Genomic DNA, 18,557 nt, shown 5'->3' with positions numbered 1-18,557 from the left:
AATAATAATAATAATAATAATAATAATAATAATAATAATAATAATAATAATAATAATAAATGAAGGGCCGCTTTCCAAATGTAGAATGTAAAGTTTTATTAGTAAAGCCGAACAGTGATCAAAAACACTGATCCATTACAGAGCCTATAGGCTACCTTAGGGCTGATCCGGTTTGGAGTCACTGATAGAGTCACTCAGGTGATCTTCAGTGGAAAATATTTTGAGGTTCAGTTGCTTTAAAATGTTTCAGATTATTCAGTGACTGAATCTGTGAACAATCTGTGAAGATTAGTCTCACCTTCACTCAAATATTCCCATCATATCCAAGATCCAGCTGTGACAGACATTTTTCCATCACCATCAGTATGTGGTGCGTCTAAAGTTTTACACAGACGAGTTTGACTGAAACAGTCATTGCTACAGTAAATGTTTCAGAAGAGCTGACTGACAGTCTGACAGCTACTCTCCACAGAGCCACAGAGATGGAGATCTTATACTGGGTTGATTAGAAATATGCAACGTCATGGCTGTATATACCTGTATATCGAGAAGTAAATGCCTGTTTAATGTTAAGTACAAAAATAGAACAAATTAGCGTCTAACTGGGATTTCAGTGCTTGTAAAAACGTCAACTTCTGCAGATTAGTTCACTCCCCTACACAATGACTGCGATTTTATAAATGAGGAAATGATTCGAGGTGTCAGCCAGGTGATTCAGGTGCAGCAAGAGGGGAGGAGTCAGAGAGAAACTCAGTTCGCTAATTAAAACCTGCCAGCGAGCAGGTTATCTGACCCCAGTTACTGACTCAGAGTTGAAGTTGACTGTTTTTCTGGAACAAGAAGATCCGGAGTTTCCTCAGCTCAGGGTTAACAAACTCAGAGTTGTTCCTGGAGTAGAGCCCTGTTGCTGAGTCTGTGGACCTTTCATACAGGAATGAGGAGAACGCGGCTGTGTGCCAATCACCTGTCATGATGCGGTGCCTTCAAAGCACAGCCACTTAATTGGAATTTTGGACATTTAGTTGCAACTTGCCAGCAGTGTGGTAAGAACAAAAGAAAGAATATATTTAACACACGGAGGAAATCACTTGAAAACTTTAAAACAATAATAATAATATTAGTATTTTAGTTATTTTATCTTAATTTCTAAATCTGGCTATAGGCGTGTGACACGTCCAGTCATTGAAGGCGCATATTTCTAGGGACCCGTGAAGGCATCGGCAGTGTGAGCTCTCTTGGGTTCATACCGGCTGGGCCAAACAATCAGACATGGATATGAGTGACAAAAAGGGTCCTATTACACTGAAAATAATCCTCATAGGAAACTCTGGGTGAGTTAAAGGGGCATTTAAAGGTTCTTATTAATTCCGCAGTTCCACCGATACTTGTTTCACTTTCATTTACTCCGGCTCTCTTTCTGTTCATAGTTTAAGACATAATTCCAAATTCTCAAAAGTGTGAAAGTGTGGGCTTGTATTTAACGGCGCAGTGCGATGCAAGAAGAATAATGCGCCTGTCTCCGGTAAAAGAGCGAGAGGTCTTCATTTTGTCGATTTCCACTAAACATGTGAGTGTTTACTTAGGGTGGGAAAATCCTCCGTCATGAACAGATACGTGAATCACCGCTTCACCAACATGTACCGGGCCACTGTGGGGACCGACTTCCTCTCTAAAACAATCAGCATAGATGGGGACACAGTCACGCTGCAGGTAATTCACCTGTGCATTTGGCAGTGAAACAAGCCCCCACACACCCAGGAACAAGACATTCATGTCATATAGGATGATTAATCCCATGTTTCCCACTGTGTGTATGTCAGATCTGGGACACAGCAGGCACAGAGAGGTTCCAGTCTCTGGGTACACCTCTGTACAGGGGAGCTCACTGCTGCATGCTGGTGTTTGATGTCACATCCAAGGCCAGCTTCTCTGCTCTGGATGGGTGGAGGAAGGAGTTTTTGATCCAAGGGGAACCCAAGGATCCTTCTGATTTCCCTTTTATTGTACTGGGCAACAAAACGGATCTGAGCGACCGAGAGGTTAGTCAAAGTCCTCTTCTTTCAGTCGGTCTCAGTGAGGCATCTCCAGGTTTACCACACACGTGGCTCAGTACAGTTTTATTAAATGCAGATTTGTTGGAACCACGACTGAACTATAACATCATTTTTGTCTTACCTGCTTTCCGGCCTGGTGCTGTAGTGGGAACCTACTAAACCTAAGTGTGATCACTTAGGTTTAGGACCTTTAGTCTATATTGAGCTACCTTGTTATCGGGTTTGTTATCAAATTGCTTCAATTTTGCCATTCTGTGTGTATGCAGTCACTGGGCACTTTTAAATGTACACCTTAGCTTAGTTTTGCCTTTAGAACTGCCTTAATTCTTCATGGTGTAGACTCCCCAGGTGGTGGGAAAAGATTCCTCTGAGATTTTGATCCACAGCCTCACACAGCTTCTCCAGATCCATGATGTGAATCTCCCGTTTGACCACATCCCCGAGGTGCTCTGTAGGATTCCAGTCTGGCGACTGTGGAGACCACTTGAGTAAAGCAAACTCATTGTTAAGCTCAAGAAGCCACTTTGATATTTTTGAGCTCTGTGGCGTTATCCTGCTGGAAGCAGCCATCTGAAGACGGTCATTAAGGTATAGACGTGGTCAGCAACAGTTCTCGGGTAGGCTGCGGTATTTAAACCATTCTCAGTTGGTACTAAGATGCCCAGTGTGCCAAGAAAATGTGCCCTCTCACCATTACACCACCAACACCACGACCACCAGCCTGAACTGTTGGTAGAATGGAGCCATGCTTTCATGTTGTTTACACCAAGAGATTTCTCTTTTCTTTCTGAAATACACTTATAAATTACACTCTTGCAAAGGAAATGCAAGTCACAGTGAGTGTTAGATCAAAAGTGAAGTCTCTATTAACATTTTGTATTCTTCTGTTCTATTTTTGGTGTGAGCGCACAGTAAAGTAAGCTGCGTTCAGGGTAACCAGGTGTCCTACTTTATGTGGAGGCTGCACAGCATTTTTTATCTCTTGTCCCTCAGTCTCACATTTTGATTGGCTCTGGTATTCAAAAGTCAACACTGCAGGAAAGATACGTGAAGAAAGCATGGGTCAAGTGCAGGTTAACCTCACTGTTCTACTGCCTACCCAAGGAGGAAAACTGTAAATCACAATCAGTGCAGATTTTACTGGAATTGGATGGAAACTACTACGAAGAGAAAATGCAATGAATCTACAAGAAAGCCTGAAAACTACTTGAAGTCGGTGGAAGAAAATTGTCAGTTGATATTATTTTGATTATTATTCAGTTTTGCAGAATGAAGAAAGCTGATGCAAAGTGACACACTGCATGTGACTCTCACAAGGAAGTGGCAGCTCAAAATCAGATGTGACTATCTATAGCCACATCCCGACTCAGACCTAAAAATGATTGACGAAGAAGCCAGCAGCTGAAATAACAGTGTACCCATTTAAGTGTTATTGGGATAGAAAGAGAAACTGTCTAAACGATATTTAGCTTTCCTTTGTGCTTATTTTATTTGGTTAGGCAGAGTTGGGACATTTGAATTAAAATAAAATACAAAAACACAAGCTGAAGTCTGACAGAATAACAGTTAACAGTGACTACTACATTACGTATAGTAGTCACTGCACACTTTGTAGAGATGCGAATGGAAATCCCTTTGCAAAAATATTATATGCCTGTCAAAGTGTTGTCTTTGGGATTTTTAGTAGATTCTGGTCAAGAAATGTGAACAAATGTTTTTAATGACAGGCTGCTAGTAACGGAGCACCTAACAATATCATTTGAAATGGGTTTGCTATGTTTTCGGTTATGTGAAGACTTCATGCGTTGAGTTAGGTGGATTTATTTAATGCTTGAATGATTTGTAGATTAGTGTCTATGACTGGATTGAACAGAGGGAAATGCAGTCAGTGTAGAAAGAAAAACTTTGAAAGACCTTCAGAAAGCCTGAAGAACTATTGGTCAAGATCACTGGCTCACTAGGAGCAAATATAAAGAAATCAGGGCTGTGTTTGTCCTTTATATTCTTAATGCTAAGCCTTTAATCTGTATAATCCATGTTTATTAACTCTTACAAATCAGATGTCAACATCTCAGGATGGCTCTCAGCATGACAAAAGTGACCATTATTTAGTTTGACGTGTTCTGGTCACCACAGGCGTTCCAAGCCCGCTGCTCGTGAAACTCAGTTTGCCAAGAGGCCCATCCTTTAGATTTGTGTGTTTTATTCCACACATTACTCTGATCCATCATGTGAGTAACATTTTGTTTCCTCTCAGGTGTCTGACAAGCTGGCCCGGCAGTGGTGCGAGGAAATTAGAGCTGAATACTTTGAAGGAAGTGCCAAAGAAGATCTGGATGTAGAGAAGCCGTTTTTGAGAGCGGCTCAGCGTGGCTTACAGCAGGTGACTCAACTTGTCTTGTGTTTACTCTTAATAAACACACACGCACAAAAGCCCAATTTTTTTTATGTTTAACATGTTTATTTTTTGATGATAAAAGATACATTACTCCCTACAGTACAAAAAACACACATTGGAAAATACAGGACATTTCCAGATAACCTGCAAACAGCCGAGAGAAACTCGCAACACCTGTGAGTGCTGAGAGGCGCACTCGTCCCAGTGTGGAAGGGGAAAGTTCAGAGACCTCGGCACTGCTGATGAGGACCTATCTAACGAGGGTGCAAAAATAGTGACCCAGCAAAGGTACTGTGGAAGGAAAGGACACAATTGTATACCACATGGAGAGAGGAACAAACTCATTAAATGTTTTTTCTTCTTTTTTTCTTTTTTTTCTGAGAACCTTCAGCTTATGGTCTAACTTAAGGCATCACTACTAAAATACACTGCTTTTTTGCATGCATGTCTAGTTTTGTTCAACAGACACACCGACACGCACAAAATTATGAATGCATATGAAGAGAAAGTTTTCATTTCTAGAAAGTAATCGGGAGAAATCACAAACAGAACCCGAGGCACGGGCCAGAGAAAAAGCGGCAAACCCGGGCTCTCATCTTCGTGGCCGTCGTTACCATCACAACTGAATCCACTCTTACAAAAGTAGATATACACTCATGTCCAGTCAGAAACCTCCTCCCTGTACAAGTTTTGTATTGTAATGAACCTAGCAGTGATTCGGACTCCTACAGTGAATCAGCTTGACAGAAGCAAATTAGGGAGACTATATATATTTATATATATATATATATATATATACGTTTCTTTTATAAGCAAAGACACAAAAGGCAATCAAGAGATGACCAACATGTAAAAACAGTTTGTTACAGGTAATTATATAAAAGGCCAAGATGTTTCCTTTTTTTGTTTTGTCTGGTTTTTTTTTTCTTCCATTCTTGCTCTATGAATGAACTAATTTACAAGTGAGTACACTCCAGCTATGTAAGCTTTCTTCCCAAGACATCGCCATTCAAAAGACATATGGGTTTTACATGTCACAGTTAGCTCGCACACCATCTGTAGTCTGGAATACAGAGCCGTGGAAAGGAACAAAAAATTTATTAAATGGATTTACATACATCAAATAGGGGAAGGGAAAATAATTCTACTGATAATTTGCCATTCTAAAACTTAGACGTGAGGACAGCACATTCATAAGCGTAAAAAGCATAGGACAACTGATCGGGATATCATGGAGGGGGAGGGGAAAGGATGGAAAAGATCTGATGTTGGTCTTTTCTAAGCCTCTCCTCCCCCTTGTGTTTCCATGTTTGGCAAATGAAGCAACACAAGTATCGAGTAGTAAACAAAGTAAAAACTCCTCTCCCTGGGTCCACATCAAAAGTTCCCTTCAGTCCTATAACCTCTGCGGTTTCTACTTGGAACAAATACAAAAAGTCTTTCTCACTTTCATTGCCATCTGTTAACAAGAACATACAACCAACTGAAGATTTCTTTTTTTTAAAATAGAGTGGCAACCTCAACATTAGCCACAACATCTTCCCATGAACACAAATTATTGGGATGAACAACAGTTAAAAAAACTGATGTATTTTTTTTTCCTCTTAAAAATGCACACAACATACACATACACACAGAAGGAAAAAAGCTTAAAAAATACAAAAATAAACTACACAAAAGATCTTCTGCGTCATTGCTTGCTAATTTTTTGGGAAGATTTTTTTTTCCATGTGTGCTGCAAGTCTCAGTCCTAGCAAAGTCATTCGTTCTCTACAAATCTCTTCCTTTTGCCATTCTTCCAACATGTTGGCCACCAGTCCTCATCTTGGGGTAAAAAGCGCACAGTGATGACATTACCAGGAGACTGGAGTCCAGTACGATGACTGTACAGACTTGGTTCTCAATGAAGCAAATTAGTTTTGAGCAAAATAATAATAATAATAAAAAAAAAAAAGTCCTCCTTCACAGAGGACAAGTGCTTTATTTGATTCCATACCGATTTTTTTTCCTCTCATCTATACTAATGCTTCCACAGCCTTTTTCAACACTGTACATCATTCCATGTAGTCTTTCTCTACATCCCCCCCAGAATTCCCCAAAAACACAGGAAAAAGAAAAAGGGTAACATTGCGCTCAGGCTGGCTCCCAGTTTGTGAAAGATGTGAATGCTTCTCTATACTGTTCCAACTATTGAAATAAGTCAAAAATAGGTGTTAAAAGGATGGAAGGGGATGTGACTGAAAAAGATAATGTGCTTCTAGGTTTGTGTTGCTCTAAAAATAGTACGACCAACAGAACGAGGAGGAAGGAGGGTTTTATCTACAGAAACATCTCTCAGATCAACTTTCGTCTCGGCTTCATATGGTTGTTCTGCCTCCATTGCCGTCTCAGTCTGAGACATTTGGGGAAGTGGATGGAGGATGAGGTTAGGATGAGGATGAAGAGGAGAAAGGGTGAAGGTCAGTCTTCCTGATAAAAAGACAGCGAGTGGGGTAAAAAAAAAAAAAGACCAAAAGAAAAGACTGGGAGGGATCTCCAGGCCACCTCACTGGTCCGTCCTTGCTTTCTTTGGACCAGTAGACTTACTGCAGGAGAACACACAAAACCAGAATAAGTGCTGGGTGTTTTATTCATCGATGAAATGTTCCTGTGTGCACGATATGAAACATGAATACTGTACTTACGTATCAGGAGAGGCGCCTGGTCTTTTGGGGGCCGGTTTTGCAGAGGAGGCATCTTTGCCAGATTCTACAGGGCATTAAAGCGGAGAGATTCAATCCATCAACAGCAGCCTCAGTAATTAAGTATTTTTAATATTTTAAAGAACTTATTTGTGAACTCACCTTGCAGCCATCGAACTTGTGTGGCAGGACCATAGCCCTTCTCGTTACGGGCGGCAATGCGGAAGATGATCGCTGGCTTGGTGGTGTAGTCGATGTGTGCGTTAGAGAGGCTGGACGACTGAACCAAGCAAGATGGGTTGGGTCCACAATACACACGCATGAAGGCTAGCTGGGCTGGGGTGGAAGCCTTGGCTTCAGCTGTTTGGTTGCTCTGGATGGCCAGGTACACAGAGTACTCAATGATCTTTCCTGACGTCACCGAGGGTGGCTCCCAGGTTAGGTGGGCACCATCTGGGCTCTGGGGGGGATACAGTGAAAAGATGCTACTTGGTGCCAAAACCATGGCTCACGTGATCACGTATGGCACACCTGTGAGTAAAATCTATAATGCAACAGGGTTTGTTTACCTTGCTGATTTTGATGGCACAAGGTGCCCCCGGGAAGCCTGGTAGGCAAGTCTTGAAAGCTGAAATCTCAGAGAAAGCTCCACGACCGCAGGCGTTGATTCCAGCAACACGGAACTTGTAAGCTGTTCCAGGCTGCAGCTCCATTTTCTTCATCTGGCTGTAGTCTGGTATAATGCCAGAGTCATCCTACCAAACACATAAATACAAGTTAGATAAAGATGGACTCTTGTAACGCACATCAATATCATTCTGAACAAGAAAAGGCTCCCTGAGACAACTTACATCTCCTTGAGAATCATCTCCTGGCACATAGTAGTGAGTGACAACCATATTTGTCACTTTAACAATCCCAACATCAAACCACTGGTTCTCCTTTTTCACGACAGGCTTCACTGGAGCTGGCTGAGGGGCTTGCTTCTGCATGGGAACAAAAACGGTCAGCAAATTCCTCCTTTCCTCTCTTCACCTCAACTGACATAATCAGAAGTGCAGCAGCACCAAAATGACTCACCTCTCCCTCAATGCCATTGGCGACCTCTGCTAGAGTGGCTGCTGCTTGAAGTTTAGCTGGACTTGCCACAGATACAGAGGGTGCAAACGTACTTGATGGCGCAAGCGCTGTGCAATGTCAAGAGCAATACAAAAATAATCAGTCTGCTGTAACAAACAGTAACATTCAAAGTAACTATAAAAAAAAACCAAACAAAACACAAACATACTCTCAGCTGTGGTGCGTGGCAGGAGAGAAGCCACAGCACTTGTGACTGCAGCGGCCATTTCGTTGTGCCCATTGCTCTCAACAGACGGATCATTGAGGCTGTCGGCAGGAGCAAGACCCTCGGTGGGCAAGCTTGTGTCCACCGTGGCCTGCTGAGCTGCGGCCTGAGCCTCCTGCAATTGTTGCTGCTGTTGGACCAGTGCTGCAAGATCTTGCTGGGTCAGCATGATGGGGATGTTGGTGGGTTGCTGGTTCTCTCCAGCAGCATCGCCTTCATCTGTAAGTTATACATTTTTTATGAATAGCAAGATCACAGAGAATTCAGGAGTTTCACATCTAGAGGAATAGTTTTACTGACAAGTGTCCTGTTAACTAGAGCCAGCCCTTGAACTTAGGCTATGCTATCGTTCAAAATTCGAAAGTCTGTGAACAAAAAGCTTTGATTCTACTCACTCATTACGGCTTGCTGAGCTGCCTGGAGGACCGCCTGGATAGCGAGGGCCTGGGCTTCCTCTGTGGCTGCTGCTTGTGCAGCCGCCTCTGCTGCTGCAGTGACAGCCAGTTCCTCGTCCGACAGCCCCGTCACCATTAGTGTGGCTCCCTGGCCCTCAGACATCAGCTCTGAAGGAAGGTTCAAGGCTGTCGCTGCTGCTGCTTCTCCCTGGGGAACACATTAAAGCAGTCCCATCAAAAAAAACATGGAAAATGCATGACTGCAAAGAATTTCAAAATCAAAGGCCAAACAGACTTTTTTGCCTTCATACTTTATTCACCTCTGCTTGCGTCTCCATTGCTGCGGTTCCTTCCTCAACAGGTGCAGCTTCTGCTGATGCTGGCTCATCAGTCTGCATGGGTTCCTCTGTGGAGCTAGCTGCAGTGCTTACTCCCTCTGTGATGGATGAGATCGACTAGAGGGAAACAAAGAAATCATACCCCACAATGAGAAAGAAACTCTGGAAATGACATTCTTCTTACATATTCGTACACACATATTGACAAAAGTATTAGGCCACACTTCTTAATCTGCAAAGTCAGGCATTTTCAGTCCTATGGCCACCGGTGTTTAAATTCTGGCACCTACCAATACAGTCTGCCTTTACAAACATTTCTGAATGTTTTGTTCTAAAGAGCTCATAGATAGTCAGCGCAGTAATGTAATAGGACGCCAACACTCTATCAACACTCTGCTGACTCAATACCTACAGGATTATAAACTTGCTCTGGCTTTCTCGTCAGCACAAGTACTGAGCACCAGGAGTTTCACAACTTCAGTTTCCATGGTCAAGCAGATCCTTTAAGTGTAATGTGTAGGTGGCCTGGTACTTTTGTCTGTACAGCATATCAAATTCAGAAATGCAGCCCCAACGTGGACATCTACTAGGATTAGTTTTACCACCATCACCTAGTCATACTGGATGGTTTTTAGAAAAGGATCTTATTTTGACAGGAATGATGTGTTATTCTTACAGGCACAGAGGGTCCAGGGGCTGGTGTAGACTGAGTGACAGTAGTGATAGCCCTGCCCTGGGTGGTGCCAGTTGTTGCTGTGGTGGATGCCTCTTCTGTGTTGCTGGTACCTTCTGCTCCTTCTTCTGTCTGCTGGGTTGCTAATGAGACATAGTAACATAGCTGATTTCTAAACAAACTACTTTTACTGCTTAGAGAAAAACAGTCATCCGTCATGTGAGATCTAGATGTTATTTTAAGAAATATCAAGATAAGTGTAATTAAAAAAAGAAGAAAGATTGAGAGTCACCACACAGTGTACGGAAACCTAACTTGCTATTAATTATAAAAGAAAAAGAAATAAGATTATTCAGGTAAAATGTACACCGTATGTTTACATACCAGTGCCATCACCTGTCTCCATGCTACAAGTGGCAGTTGTGGCTGTGTTGGTGGTCCCTGTCTCGTGTGTTTCACAGGGAGGGTTGGAGCAAACCCTTTGGACCAGGGCTGTTGTTGTGCTGGTCTGGTCTCCTCCCATGCTGGAGGTGGCTGTGGACGGAGAATTGGTGGTCCCCGTCTCATGGGTTTCGCAGGGTGGATTACAGCGCACGCTCTGCACCGTGTCTGTCTGGTTTGCATTCATGCTAGATGAAGCTTGTGTGGTGGAGTTGGTGGTGCCCGTCACATGGGTCTCACAGGGCGGGTTGGAGCACGCCTGCTGCACTCCTCCCATGTTCGACGTTGCTGTGGTAGCAGTGTTTGTTGTTCCGGTTTCATGGGTCTCACATGGTGGGTTGGAGCACATGCGTAGCGCAGACATGTTTGAAGAAGCAGTTGTGGCTGTGTTGGTAGTTCCGGTCTCATGGGTCTCGCAGGGCGGATTCGAGCAGACCTGTCCTGCACCGATTGTAGCTGAAGAAGTGGTGGCCGTGTTGGTGGTTCCTGTTTCATGGGTTTCACATGGTGGGTTAGAGCAGACCTGCCCTGCTCCAATTGTTGCAGACGAAGTGGTGGCTGTGTTGGTGGTTCCGGTTTCGTGAGTCTCACATGGTGGGTTAGAGCAGACCTGCCCTGCTCCAATTGTTGCGGAAGAAGTGGTGGCTGTGTTGGTAGTTCCCGTTTCGTGGGTCTCACAGGGCGGATTAGAGCAGACCAGAGTGACAGTTCCAGAGCTCTCTCCAGCAGCTCCAGACTCAGTGGAAGTGGGTTGCTCAGAGGTTGGTGAAGCCAGGATGGATACTGGTAGATCTTGTACTGGCTGAGCCTCAACACCACTGGGAGTTGTGATCAAAGTCACCTGGGTGGGCTGGTTCTGCTGAGAGGAAAGAGATGTCAGCTCTAAGGCAAATAGTATGTTATACATGGTCTAAAACAGAAGAACTTCATTGACTGTCTGAAAATTTCTGAGGAGCAGCTCTCCATTAGTCTGTGTTTACAAGAAGAGGTAGCAACATCTTCACATATGGTCTTTTTCAGCATGTTGTGATATACTACTTAAAGCTTATGACACATGCTACTGCAAGAGCTTCAAAGCCTAATGACTAAAATACAAATATTACAAAGTGGAGCTGCTGAGTATTACCTGCACTGTCATAGTAGAAGAGGGCAGTGCGGAGGAAGAAGTCAGGCTAGTCTGAGCAGCTGAAACTGTAATGGCAGTTGGGTTGATGACCTGGCTGGACAGGGTAGCAATGGCTCCCAGTGTGGTGATGGGAGTAACGAGAGAGGCAGTTGAACTATCAACTGTGCCTCCCGCCAAGCTAGTAGAAACGGTACCAGTGACTGTGCCGAGAGTGGTGACACCTGGAAGAAATGTGGTTTGAAAAATGAAACCAGAGAAACAAAACTGTTAATTTACATAATCATTACTTAGTAATTTTTTCGTACCTGTAGTCCCCTTGACAACCAGAGTTGTGACAGTCGGCTTAACAGCAGACACAGTCACTGGTGTAACCAGACGAACGCCACCCACTGTGCTCATGGGAACAGTGCGTAAAATAGTGCCAGGTTGCCCGGGAGCACCCTTCAAAACCACCTAGAAACAGAAGATTTAGGATAAACAGGCAGCACAACAAACACAATATGTACCAAACACTGAGCAAAAAGAGACAATTTACCTGTGTCAGTCCCTGCTGGCCAGCTGCCGTGGCAAGTTTGGGCACCGCAGTGATGATTTTCCCAGGAGTTCCTGTGGTCATCACCTTAGTGGTAAGGATTGTAATGGGCGTTTTCATACCTGCACTGCTTGTTACACCTGCAAGGACAAACACAAGCATGAATATAATCACTGATCAATCACTAATCCTAAATCTAAAGGTTAATTTACATAGCAAATGCCAAAAAGTGTGCAAACTTGAATGAGAACAAACCTGTAGCTCCAGGCTGGGTCATGATGGCTGACATGGGGATAGTCTTAATGATGGTGGTACCCTGCTTAGTGGTAGTAGGAGAGACTCCGCTGATGTTTAGGATAGTGGGCTTGTTTCCTGTGCCTCCAGCCTGGGAGGTGGTGATGATGGTTGTGGGTTTGCCATCTGCAGAGGTCACCAGCTTCAGGATTGTGCCAGCTGGGAGTGGACCCTTCGTCTGGAAAGAAAGGTGCATGTTATGAAAACTATTCAGGTTGGTGGTGCCTGTCTCAGGAGTTTTAAGCTACCTCCTGTTTTTTCCTGCACTCATGCAGATAGCTGACCTGTATGATCTGTGTGAGAGGGTTAGTGGAAGCCTGGCCTGTGACAGCTGATGTCTGCACTGGCTTGGTTTGTACCACAGACATCATCTTGCCAAGGTTGGAGATCTGCCGACATAGGAGAGAGACTCAAATTCATGAGTCACCAGAAAACATCGGATATTACGGGGAGGTCAGCCGGATGCTCGACCACCAAACTTGTGGCTCTAGAATCATTCTAGCCCTAACTGACCGACAGTCATGCAGATCACTGACATCATGCTCCCTGTCTTTTCCAATAGTCACTGTAGGCCAACTTTTACACCCTCCCTACTGGTTCAAAAAGACGCCACCATTGAGTGACCAATCGATACAAAGATGCAGAGTGCGAGGAAGCATTTTACAGAATCCGTGGTTTAAAGCATGCCTGTGAAAGCACCAAAGGGTGCTCTCAAGTAGAGTTGCAGTATTACATTATGCTAAAGAATACATGTTTTCTTACCAGAGTGCCACTGCTGCCCATGGTCAGGGGGCTCTTGACCAGGGTGATGGTCTTGGTGACTCCTCCCACCACAGTGGTCACCACCTGGGCCTGCTGGGCCACTGTGACTGCACCAGACTTGTGCACAGTGATGATGGGTCTGGTGGTAGTGGTGGGAGAGGATGCAGTTGCTGTGCCCACTTGGGCAGCGGCAGTCTTCAACATCCGGGTGGCCGGGTTACTGACCTACAAGCACATATTTATTATCACAAATGGCTTGTGATAGGACGAGCATAATGTTGGAAATGAGAGCGTTTACTGCAACGTGTACCATGACTGGAGAAGCCACTTTCACTGTGGTTGTGCTGGGAGAAACTGCCACTGTTTTGAGAATGGTAGCACCTGCAGGAACATTGAGGACAGTTCCTGCCGAAGAGGGCGGGATCTTCTGGGTTGCTGCTGCAGCAGCAGCTAAAGCTGCCATGCCACTCATCTGAGGGCTACTTCCAATTGGCTAAAAGTTAAAAAGAAATAAATGTTGACATTTGCTGATCTGGCAGTGCAGTTCACAGCGAAAGAACACAATTGTATGAAACTGCTCATACCGATCCCTGGGTAGTCTGGGCTGGAACTACCATTCGAACACCTGGAGGAAGGGATGTCACAGTGACGGGGGATTTCCCCGGCTGGCTGGGACGAACTGTGACAACAGATGCGCCTGTTGCAGACTGCTGAGCTGCAACCTTTAAAACTGCTGTAAAACAAATGAACCAAATTATTCACACCTTGTAGAATTTGGGTTGTTGCAGTTGCTGAGCTTCCTGGTGTGGTAACAACAATGCAAAATTGTAATACCTGTCTGTGGTAAGCTCTGAGCTGACGGTGCTGCAGCAGCTGGCACTGGGCTCTTTGGAGAGTTAAGCGGCTGCGATGGGGTTGCGCTCATAGCTGGAGAGGCTGCAGCTGGAGTTGCAGGAATGTCATACTTCTGCAGCTGCAGCAAGTATGTGTCAGCTGTGGAGACTGCACCCCAACTCACCTCCAGAGAGTTTGTGTTGGCACGGACTAACTGCACCCTGGCAGGGGCGTGCGGTCGCTCTGGGGGGGGGGGAGCAGAATTTTCAATACTATCTAATAACGAGCTGTTGTCTCCAACAGCACTCATGTTACAACACACCTACCTGTTTCCAGGTACCACAGATCTTTACAACAGACTTGGTTGTTCCAAGCTTTACGATAACCGTCACGGCCACTCCATACATAAAGCCTGGAATTGATAGCCACAGCACAGTGACCAGCACGGGCCCTGGGGATGTTGTCTTCAAGAGTATCCATCAACACTGTTTCCCAACACATGGTGTCTAACGAAGAATTACACAAAAGTTAAGAGTGGCACTGCACATTTGCTATTTAAAAAACAAACAAAAAAAATATGATTTCAATAAAAACAGAGATAGACAAACCGAGGTTCAAGCACGCAAGAGTGTTTGTGCATTTCCACTCTTTTTCGTGTGTGGCCACTTTGACATCATCCATCACCAAAGGTACCCATCCTCCGAAAACATACATCCTGCACAGAGAAATGAATTCGCACTTAGACCATTTAACAAGCACAGAATTTCAAAAATGAGTAAAATAAAAATTAAGTTTGCTGTTGGAAATGTGCAGCAGTCATCTCACTTGTTTGTGATGGTGGTAGCAGAGTGAAGACTTCGAGGAAGTGGCGCTGTGCCGCTTACTGATGGTTTGTTCCATGTCAGGGTATCTGGAAATTAAAAAATAAAATCAATAAAAGGTTATCTATTCTTAAATGCAAATAGATAAGGCAGCTTGTGTACAGAAAACTCACAATTTCCTATATTGCTTCTCTAACAGTGAAATGCTCAGTTCCATTTGTTCTGATACTCTGTGAATAGCATCATGTCTCAGAGGGCTGACGGCAGGGCATTTCAATTTTAGTGTTGTTATTTCTCCATTTACACTTTATAAAACATACCAATGTCAAGTGTCCATAGATCTCCAAGACGGCAACCGCTCATTCCTCCATAGATTATTAAGCGCGACTTCCTGGTTGCCTTCTCTGTGTATACCACAGCAGTGTGGCTCTCACGAGGAGGAGGCAGGACTCCGTATGTGATCGGAATATCCCATCCAACCACACTGGAACCTGCACGAAGCTCGAGTGTGTACAGATCATTCAGGTATCTGATGAATAAAAACACAGTGACACTCACGTCGGTGGCTGAAACAGAAAAACATTTGCAGTCCTGCAAAACAGTGCTCCCCTGATGACTGTTCAGAAAACCTCTGTACCTGGGAATGTTGTTTTTTGGGTCTTCGCTGTCATTGGCGAGTCCACCAAACAGGTAGCATTTGTTGCCAACCAGTGAAAAGCTGTGGCCAAGACGAGGGCAAGGAGGGGGGCCATTCTTCGGGTTTTTTGCTTTTAATTTTTTCCATTCCCATCTGCTGGCCTGTAGCAAAAACCACAGTGAAAAAAACCGATCAGTCGATGGATGGCAGCAGAAGCTGTAACTAACAAGTCTTAAGCTGACCACATTCCTTGTTCTGACAACATAAAAATAAGGACAGATTTAGTATCACAATTGTGACTGAACCCTTACATACTCCCCCCCCTCATCAAGTCCACATTTATTTAGTGTTTGTTTACAGAGCTACTCCATTTCCCAATGATTAAAAATCCACCTGGGATCTGGTGACAAAGACTTTTGGCACACTGCTTCCTTACATCCTTTAATCAGAAACGTAACATTTGAGAACTTCTCAGGATCGGTTAATGAAATTTGGCAAACCCAAACATACTAGAAGAGCAGAACAACGTAAATTGTAACCTTTCTACTACAGTTTTAAGAATAAAGACACATTACTCCTTTAATGTATTTTCTCAAGACTAGCACAACCAATGAAACCATAAACTTTGCAACACACTTGTGTGCATTTCACAAGTCATCATAGTTTCAATGACACAACCTTACTATAATGCTGTACAGCTGAGCATTGAACACTCAGTAACACGTATAGTGATGAAACTTACAAGCGACCTTCAATTTAATTGTAATAATTTGCCTGTTCTAGTGAATATTTTAACTGTAACAGGGGTGAAACAGAACTTTGCAATCAACTTTCTCAATTTTTTCCTGTATCAGTCATCTCTGATGCAGACAAGAGAAAATTTCGCATGCAGCTGATAAAGACACTTTGCAGTACGATGGCCTACATATGAACATTGCTTTGTAAATATCTCTGGAAAATCTGACTTAGATACCAGCTATATTTTGTTGCTATAAATACTTTACAAGCCTTCATTATACTGACAAGCAAACTTGGTACGAAAACTGGGGTTATTTTTCAATAAAGGTTTACCTGTAGTTCATAAAGATCGTTGCTGTACTTTCCATACTCCACCATTCCACCAAATACCAGCAACCGTGTGCCATCACAGACAAAACCATATGCAGCACAACCAGGAGGGATATCACCACGGACTGCTGGGATAAACCACTGGTTTGTTGCTAAAAATTAAAACACAATAACAATAAAGGGGTTATTTCTGGAGGCTTTCCTGTGGCAAATTGTAATTAATAAGTAAAGACATGCTATCACACCCACTAAGGCTTTAAAATGCTTAAAAGTAGAAGCAAAAAATAACCCTCTATTTATTTTTGGAAACACAAACTTAAAATCTACATTAAAGAATGGGAACACAAACACAACTGCTGAGTCTGCCTGCCCTTATTGGTTTATAAGCAGGAAACTGGGGCAGGGGATATGCTTAAACCAACCAGCATCATCCATTTTATTTTAGCCCGCCTTTTTTAACGTGTATTAAAATCCTTCTCCGACAGGGGGGGCTGACTTCTGTTTGGCCTACTGGGGCCTGCAAGGCTATTTAGTTTTGCGCATTATAAACATATACTGAAATGAACTGTACTATTTTAGATGTAGAAGTACTTTGCGTTAGCCTTCTAAATATCTGAATTTTATTTGTAAAGAAATTATGCTTTCTGCAGAAACAATTGATAAAGTTCCTTATGCAAAGTTGCGCTTACCGGTGTTGTATACATGCAGCTCATCCACAATCCCTTCGTTTCCACCGCCGAAAACAACCATAAGCTCCTTTATAGCCACAGCTCTGTGTCCATGTCTGGGCCGGGGAACAGGACCAGACCACCCGAGGACCCGTTTCCATCGCGGCTGCAGAACCGACGCCGTGGTCCCAGATACCGCGGAGCCAGGGGCAGACATGACTTCTACCGAAATAAATAATAAAGAGGCATTAGTCATGTGTGCTTGAATAGTTCTGTTATCTTTCCATAAAACCTATGCAATACAAAAATAGCATCTAACCGTGCAATATAGCTAACTTTAAAGCAGGATTTACAGTTAGCGGTTAGCTTTGGTTAATGAACACTGTCAAAAAAAGACAAGAAAAAACAATAACAGCAATAAACTATATTTGTACAAAACCTTTCGAGCAACTTCTGCTTTATGGTCTCTTACGCAGTTATGACGTCGTACTTCTGTTATGAATCATAGTAAATCTTGCCATTATCCAAGTTTATTATTAGTTGTTTCTAACCATTGAATTCAATTCATGGAAGCCGCCATCTTGCAACCAAACAAACACCCGCTAACGCTACTGCCCGTCGGAAAAATGGCGGAAGCAAACGAAAAATAAAAATACATGACAACTAACCCACTACATCAACAAAAAACAAGGCAGGATGAATACAAATCCAACAGGTGATTATAAGCCCGTGTTCACAAAACGATACACAGTCGTACCACTAATTTATCCACTACTGCAATCGTTAGCAACAGTCGGCTATTTTCATGCCTCTCTGGGAGTCGCCATATTGTAGCTAACAACTTTAGCATTCTTTGCAACCGCTTTACCGCAATTATCAACGTTATAAAAAATCCAAAGTTTGTGTTAACAGTTGCAAATATTATGGGACTAAAGGGCCAAACAACTATGGGACCTTTTACCCAGATTTACAAAAAAATTAAAGTTGCAATCGCGGCATTCAAATTCTCATGTTAGCCGTACCCCGTTAGCTCTAGCGGCTAGTTACTCAACCTAATTTGCTCGAGCTAACGGCGTTAGCTGGCATCTGTCAAAGCGCTGCCGAATTTCTCAATTAAATTCAACGCAATTTAAAGTTTCTCTGTCGTGCATAATTTACCTGATACAAAGGCAAGCTCGGCAACGGTCTTAAAACTGAGCTAAATTGAGTTAAACAGCATAAACACAATGTTATTATGTTTCATGCCGTCTCTGGAAGCAGCCATCTTTTCAACAATCGGCCTAAGTCTACAGCTCCCACAAGAAAAATGGCCGGGCGGTTTGCTACAACAAAACACAACAGAGCGAAAAGGGCAAAGACGCTTCAGAATTTTACTCACTTATTTCGATGCAGTTATTGCAAAAACACAGATATGTGCTCTAATCTTGCGGCAATAATCCAAATTCATTCGATTTGTGAAGAAGTATTTCCTCTCATGCCTGCCTGGAAGC

At 43.4% G+C, this 18,557-nt stretch overlaps 2 protein-coding genes across 7 annotated transcripts; one reads left to right on the top strand and one right to left on the bottom strand.

Moving 5' to 3' along the window:
• The first annotated feature begins 758 nt into the window (after positions 1 to 758).
• Positions 759 to 4,677, top strand: si:dkey-13a21.4 (uncharacterized protein LOC494576 homolog). 2 transcript variants are annotated; one of them, XM_042214554.1, is made up of 6 exons: positions 759 to 1,043; positions 1,163 to 1,331; positions 1,584 to 1,710; positions 1,821 to 2,039; positions 4,312 to 4,437; positions 4,553 to 4,677. In XM_042214554.1, the coding sequence occupies exons 2-6, from the start codon at positions 1,270 to 1,272 to the stop codon at positions 4,637 to 4,639; spliced, it is 621 nt and encodes a 206-aa protein (XP_042070488.1). In that variant the 5' UTR covers positions 759 to 1,043; positions 1,163 to 1,269; the 3' UTR covers positions 4,640 to 4,677. The 2 variants fall into 2 exon arrangements, with proteins under 2 accessions (XP_042070488.1, XP_005915347.1); XM_005915285.3 differs by lacking the exon at positions 759 to 1,043 and having other exon boundaries at positions 1,118 to 1,331.
• Positions 4,493 to 17,284, bottom strand: hcfc1a (host cell factor C1a). 5 transcript variants are annotated; one of them, XM_042214534.1, is made up of 27 exons: positions 17,089 to 17,284; positions 16,403 to 16,551; positions 15,332 to 15,492; positions 15,015 to 15,223; positions 14,699 to 14,783; positions 14,482 to 14,588; positions 14,200 to 14,379; positions 13,874 to 14,116; positions 13,624 to 13,772; positions 13,350 to 13,532; positions 13,040 to 13,264; positions 12,562 to 12,666; positions 12,239 to 12,455; positions 11,987 to 12,123; positions 11,757 to 11,904; positions 11,452 to 11,672; positions 10,269 to 11,184; positions 9,888 to 10,027; positions 9,185 to 9,328; positions 8,874 to 9,081; positions 8,422 to 8,697; positions 8,214 to 8,320; positions 7,985 to 8,119; positions 7,703 to 7,888; positions 7,296 to 7,593; positions 7,137 to 7,200; positions 4,493 to 7,037 (listed from the first exon to the last, which is right to left on the bottom strand). In XM_042214534.1, the coding sequence occupies exons 1-27, from the start codon at positions 17,282 to 17,284 to the stop codon at positions 6,998 to 7,000; spliced, it is 5,229 nt and encodes a 1,742-aa protein (XP_042070468.1). In that variant the 3' UTR covers positions 4,493 to 6,997. The 5 variants fall into 5 exon arrangements, with proteins under 5 accessions (XP_042070468.1, XP_014196414.1, XP_042070472.1 ...); XM_014340928.2 differs by having other exon boundaries at positions 9,194 to 9,328; XM_042214538.1 differs by having other exon boundaries at positions 10,269 to 11,181.
• Positions 17,285 to 18,557: the final 1,273 nt, after the last annotated feature.

This window comes from Haplochromis burtoni, unplaced genomic scaffold (assembly GCF_018398535.1).
Source record: "Haplochromis burtoni strain Fernald_Lab_line unplaced genomic scaffold, NCSU_Asbu1 Contig_12, whole genome shotgun sequence".
NCBI lineage: Eukaryota > Metazoa > Chordata > Actinopteri > Cichliformes > Cichlidae > Haplochromis > Haplochromis burtoni.
Note: the sequence above shows the minus strand (reverse complement) of the source record. Positions and strands in the feature narration are given on the sequence as shown.

What these genes read in the sequence shown, in the direction of transcription:
- hcfc1a (XM_042214534.1), bottom strand. Translation starts at nt 17,284, where the DNA reads ATGTCTGCCCCTGGCTCCGCGGTATCTGGGACCACGGCGTCGGTTCTG. An exon ending in GCTACCACCATCACAAACAA is followed by an intron (nt 14,589 to 14,698) that starts GTGAGATGACTG and finishes TTCTCTGTGCAG; the next exon opens with GATGTATGTTTTCGGAGGAT. An exon ending in CTCTCACACAGATCATACAG is followed by an intron (nt 12,456 to 12,561) that starts GTCAGCTATCTG and finishes CTTTCTTTCCAG; the next exon opens with ACGAAGGGTCCACTCCCAGC.
- si:dkey-13a21.4 (XM_042214554.1), top strand. Translation starts at nt 1,270, where the DNA reads ATGGATATGAGTGACAAAAAGGGTCCTATTACACTGAAAATAATCCTC. An exon ending in GGGACACAGTCACGCTGCAG is followed by an intron (nt 1,711 to 1,820) that starts GTAATTCACCTG and finishes TGTGTATGTCAG; the next exon opens with ATCTGGGACACAGCAGGCAC. An exon ending in CTCAGCGTGGCTTACAGCAG is followed by an intron (nt 4,438 to 4,552) that starts GTGACTCAACTT and finishes TACTCCCTACAG; the next exon opens with TACAAAAAACACACATTGGA.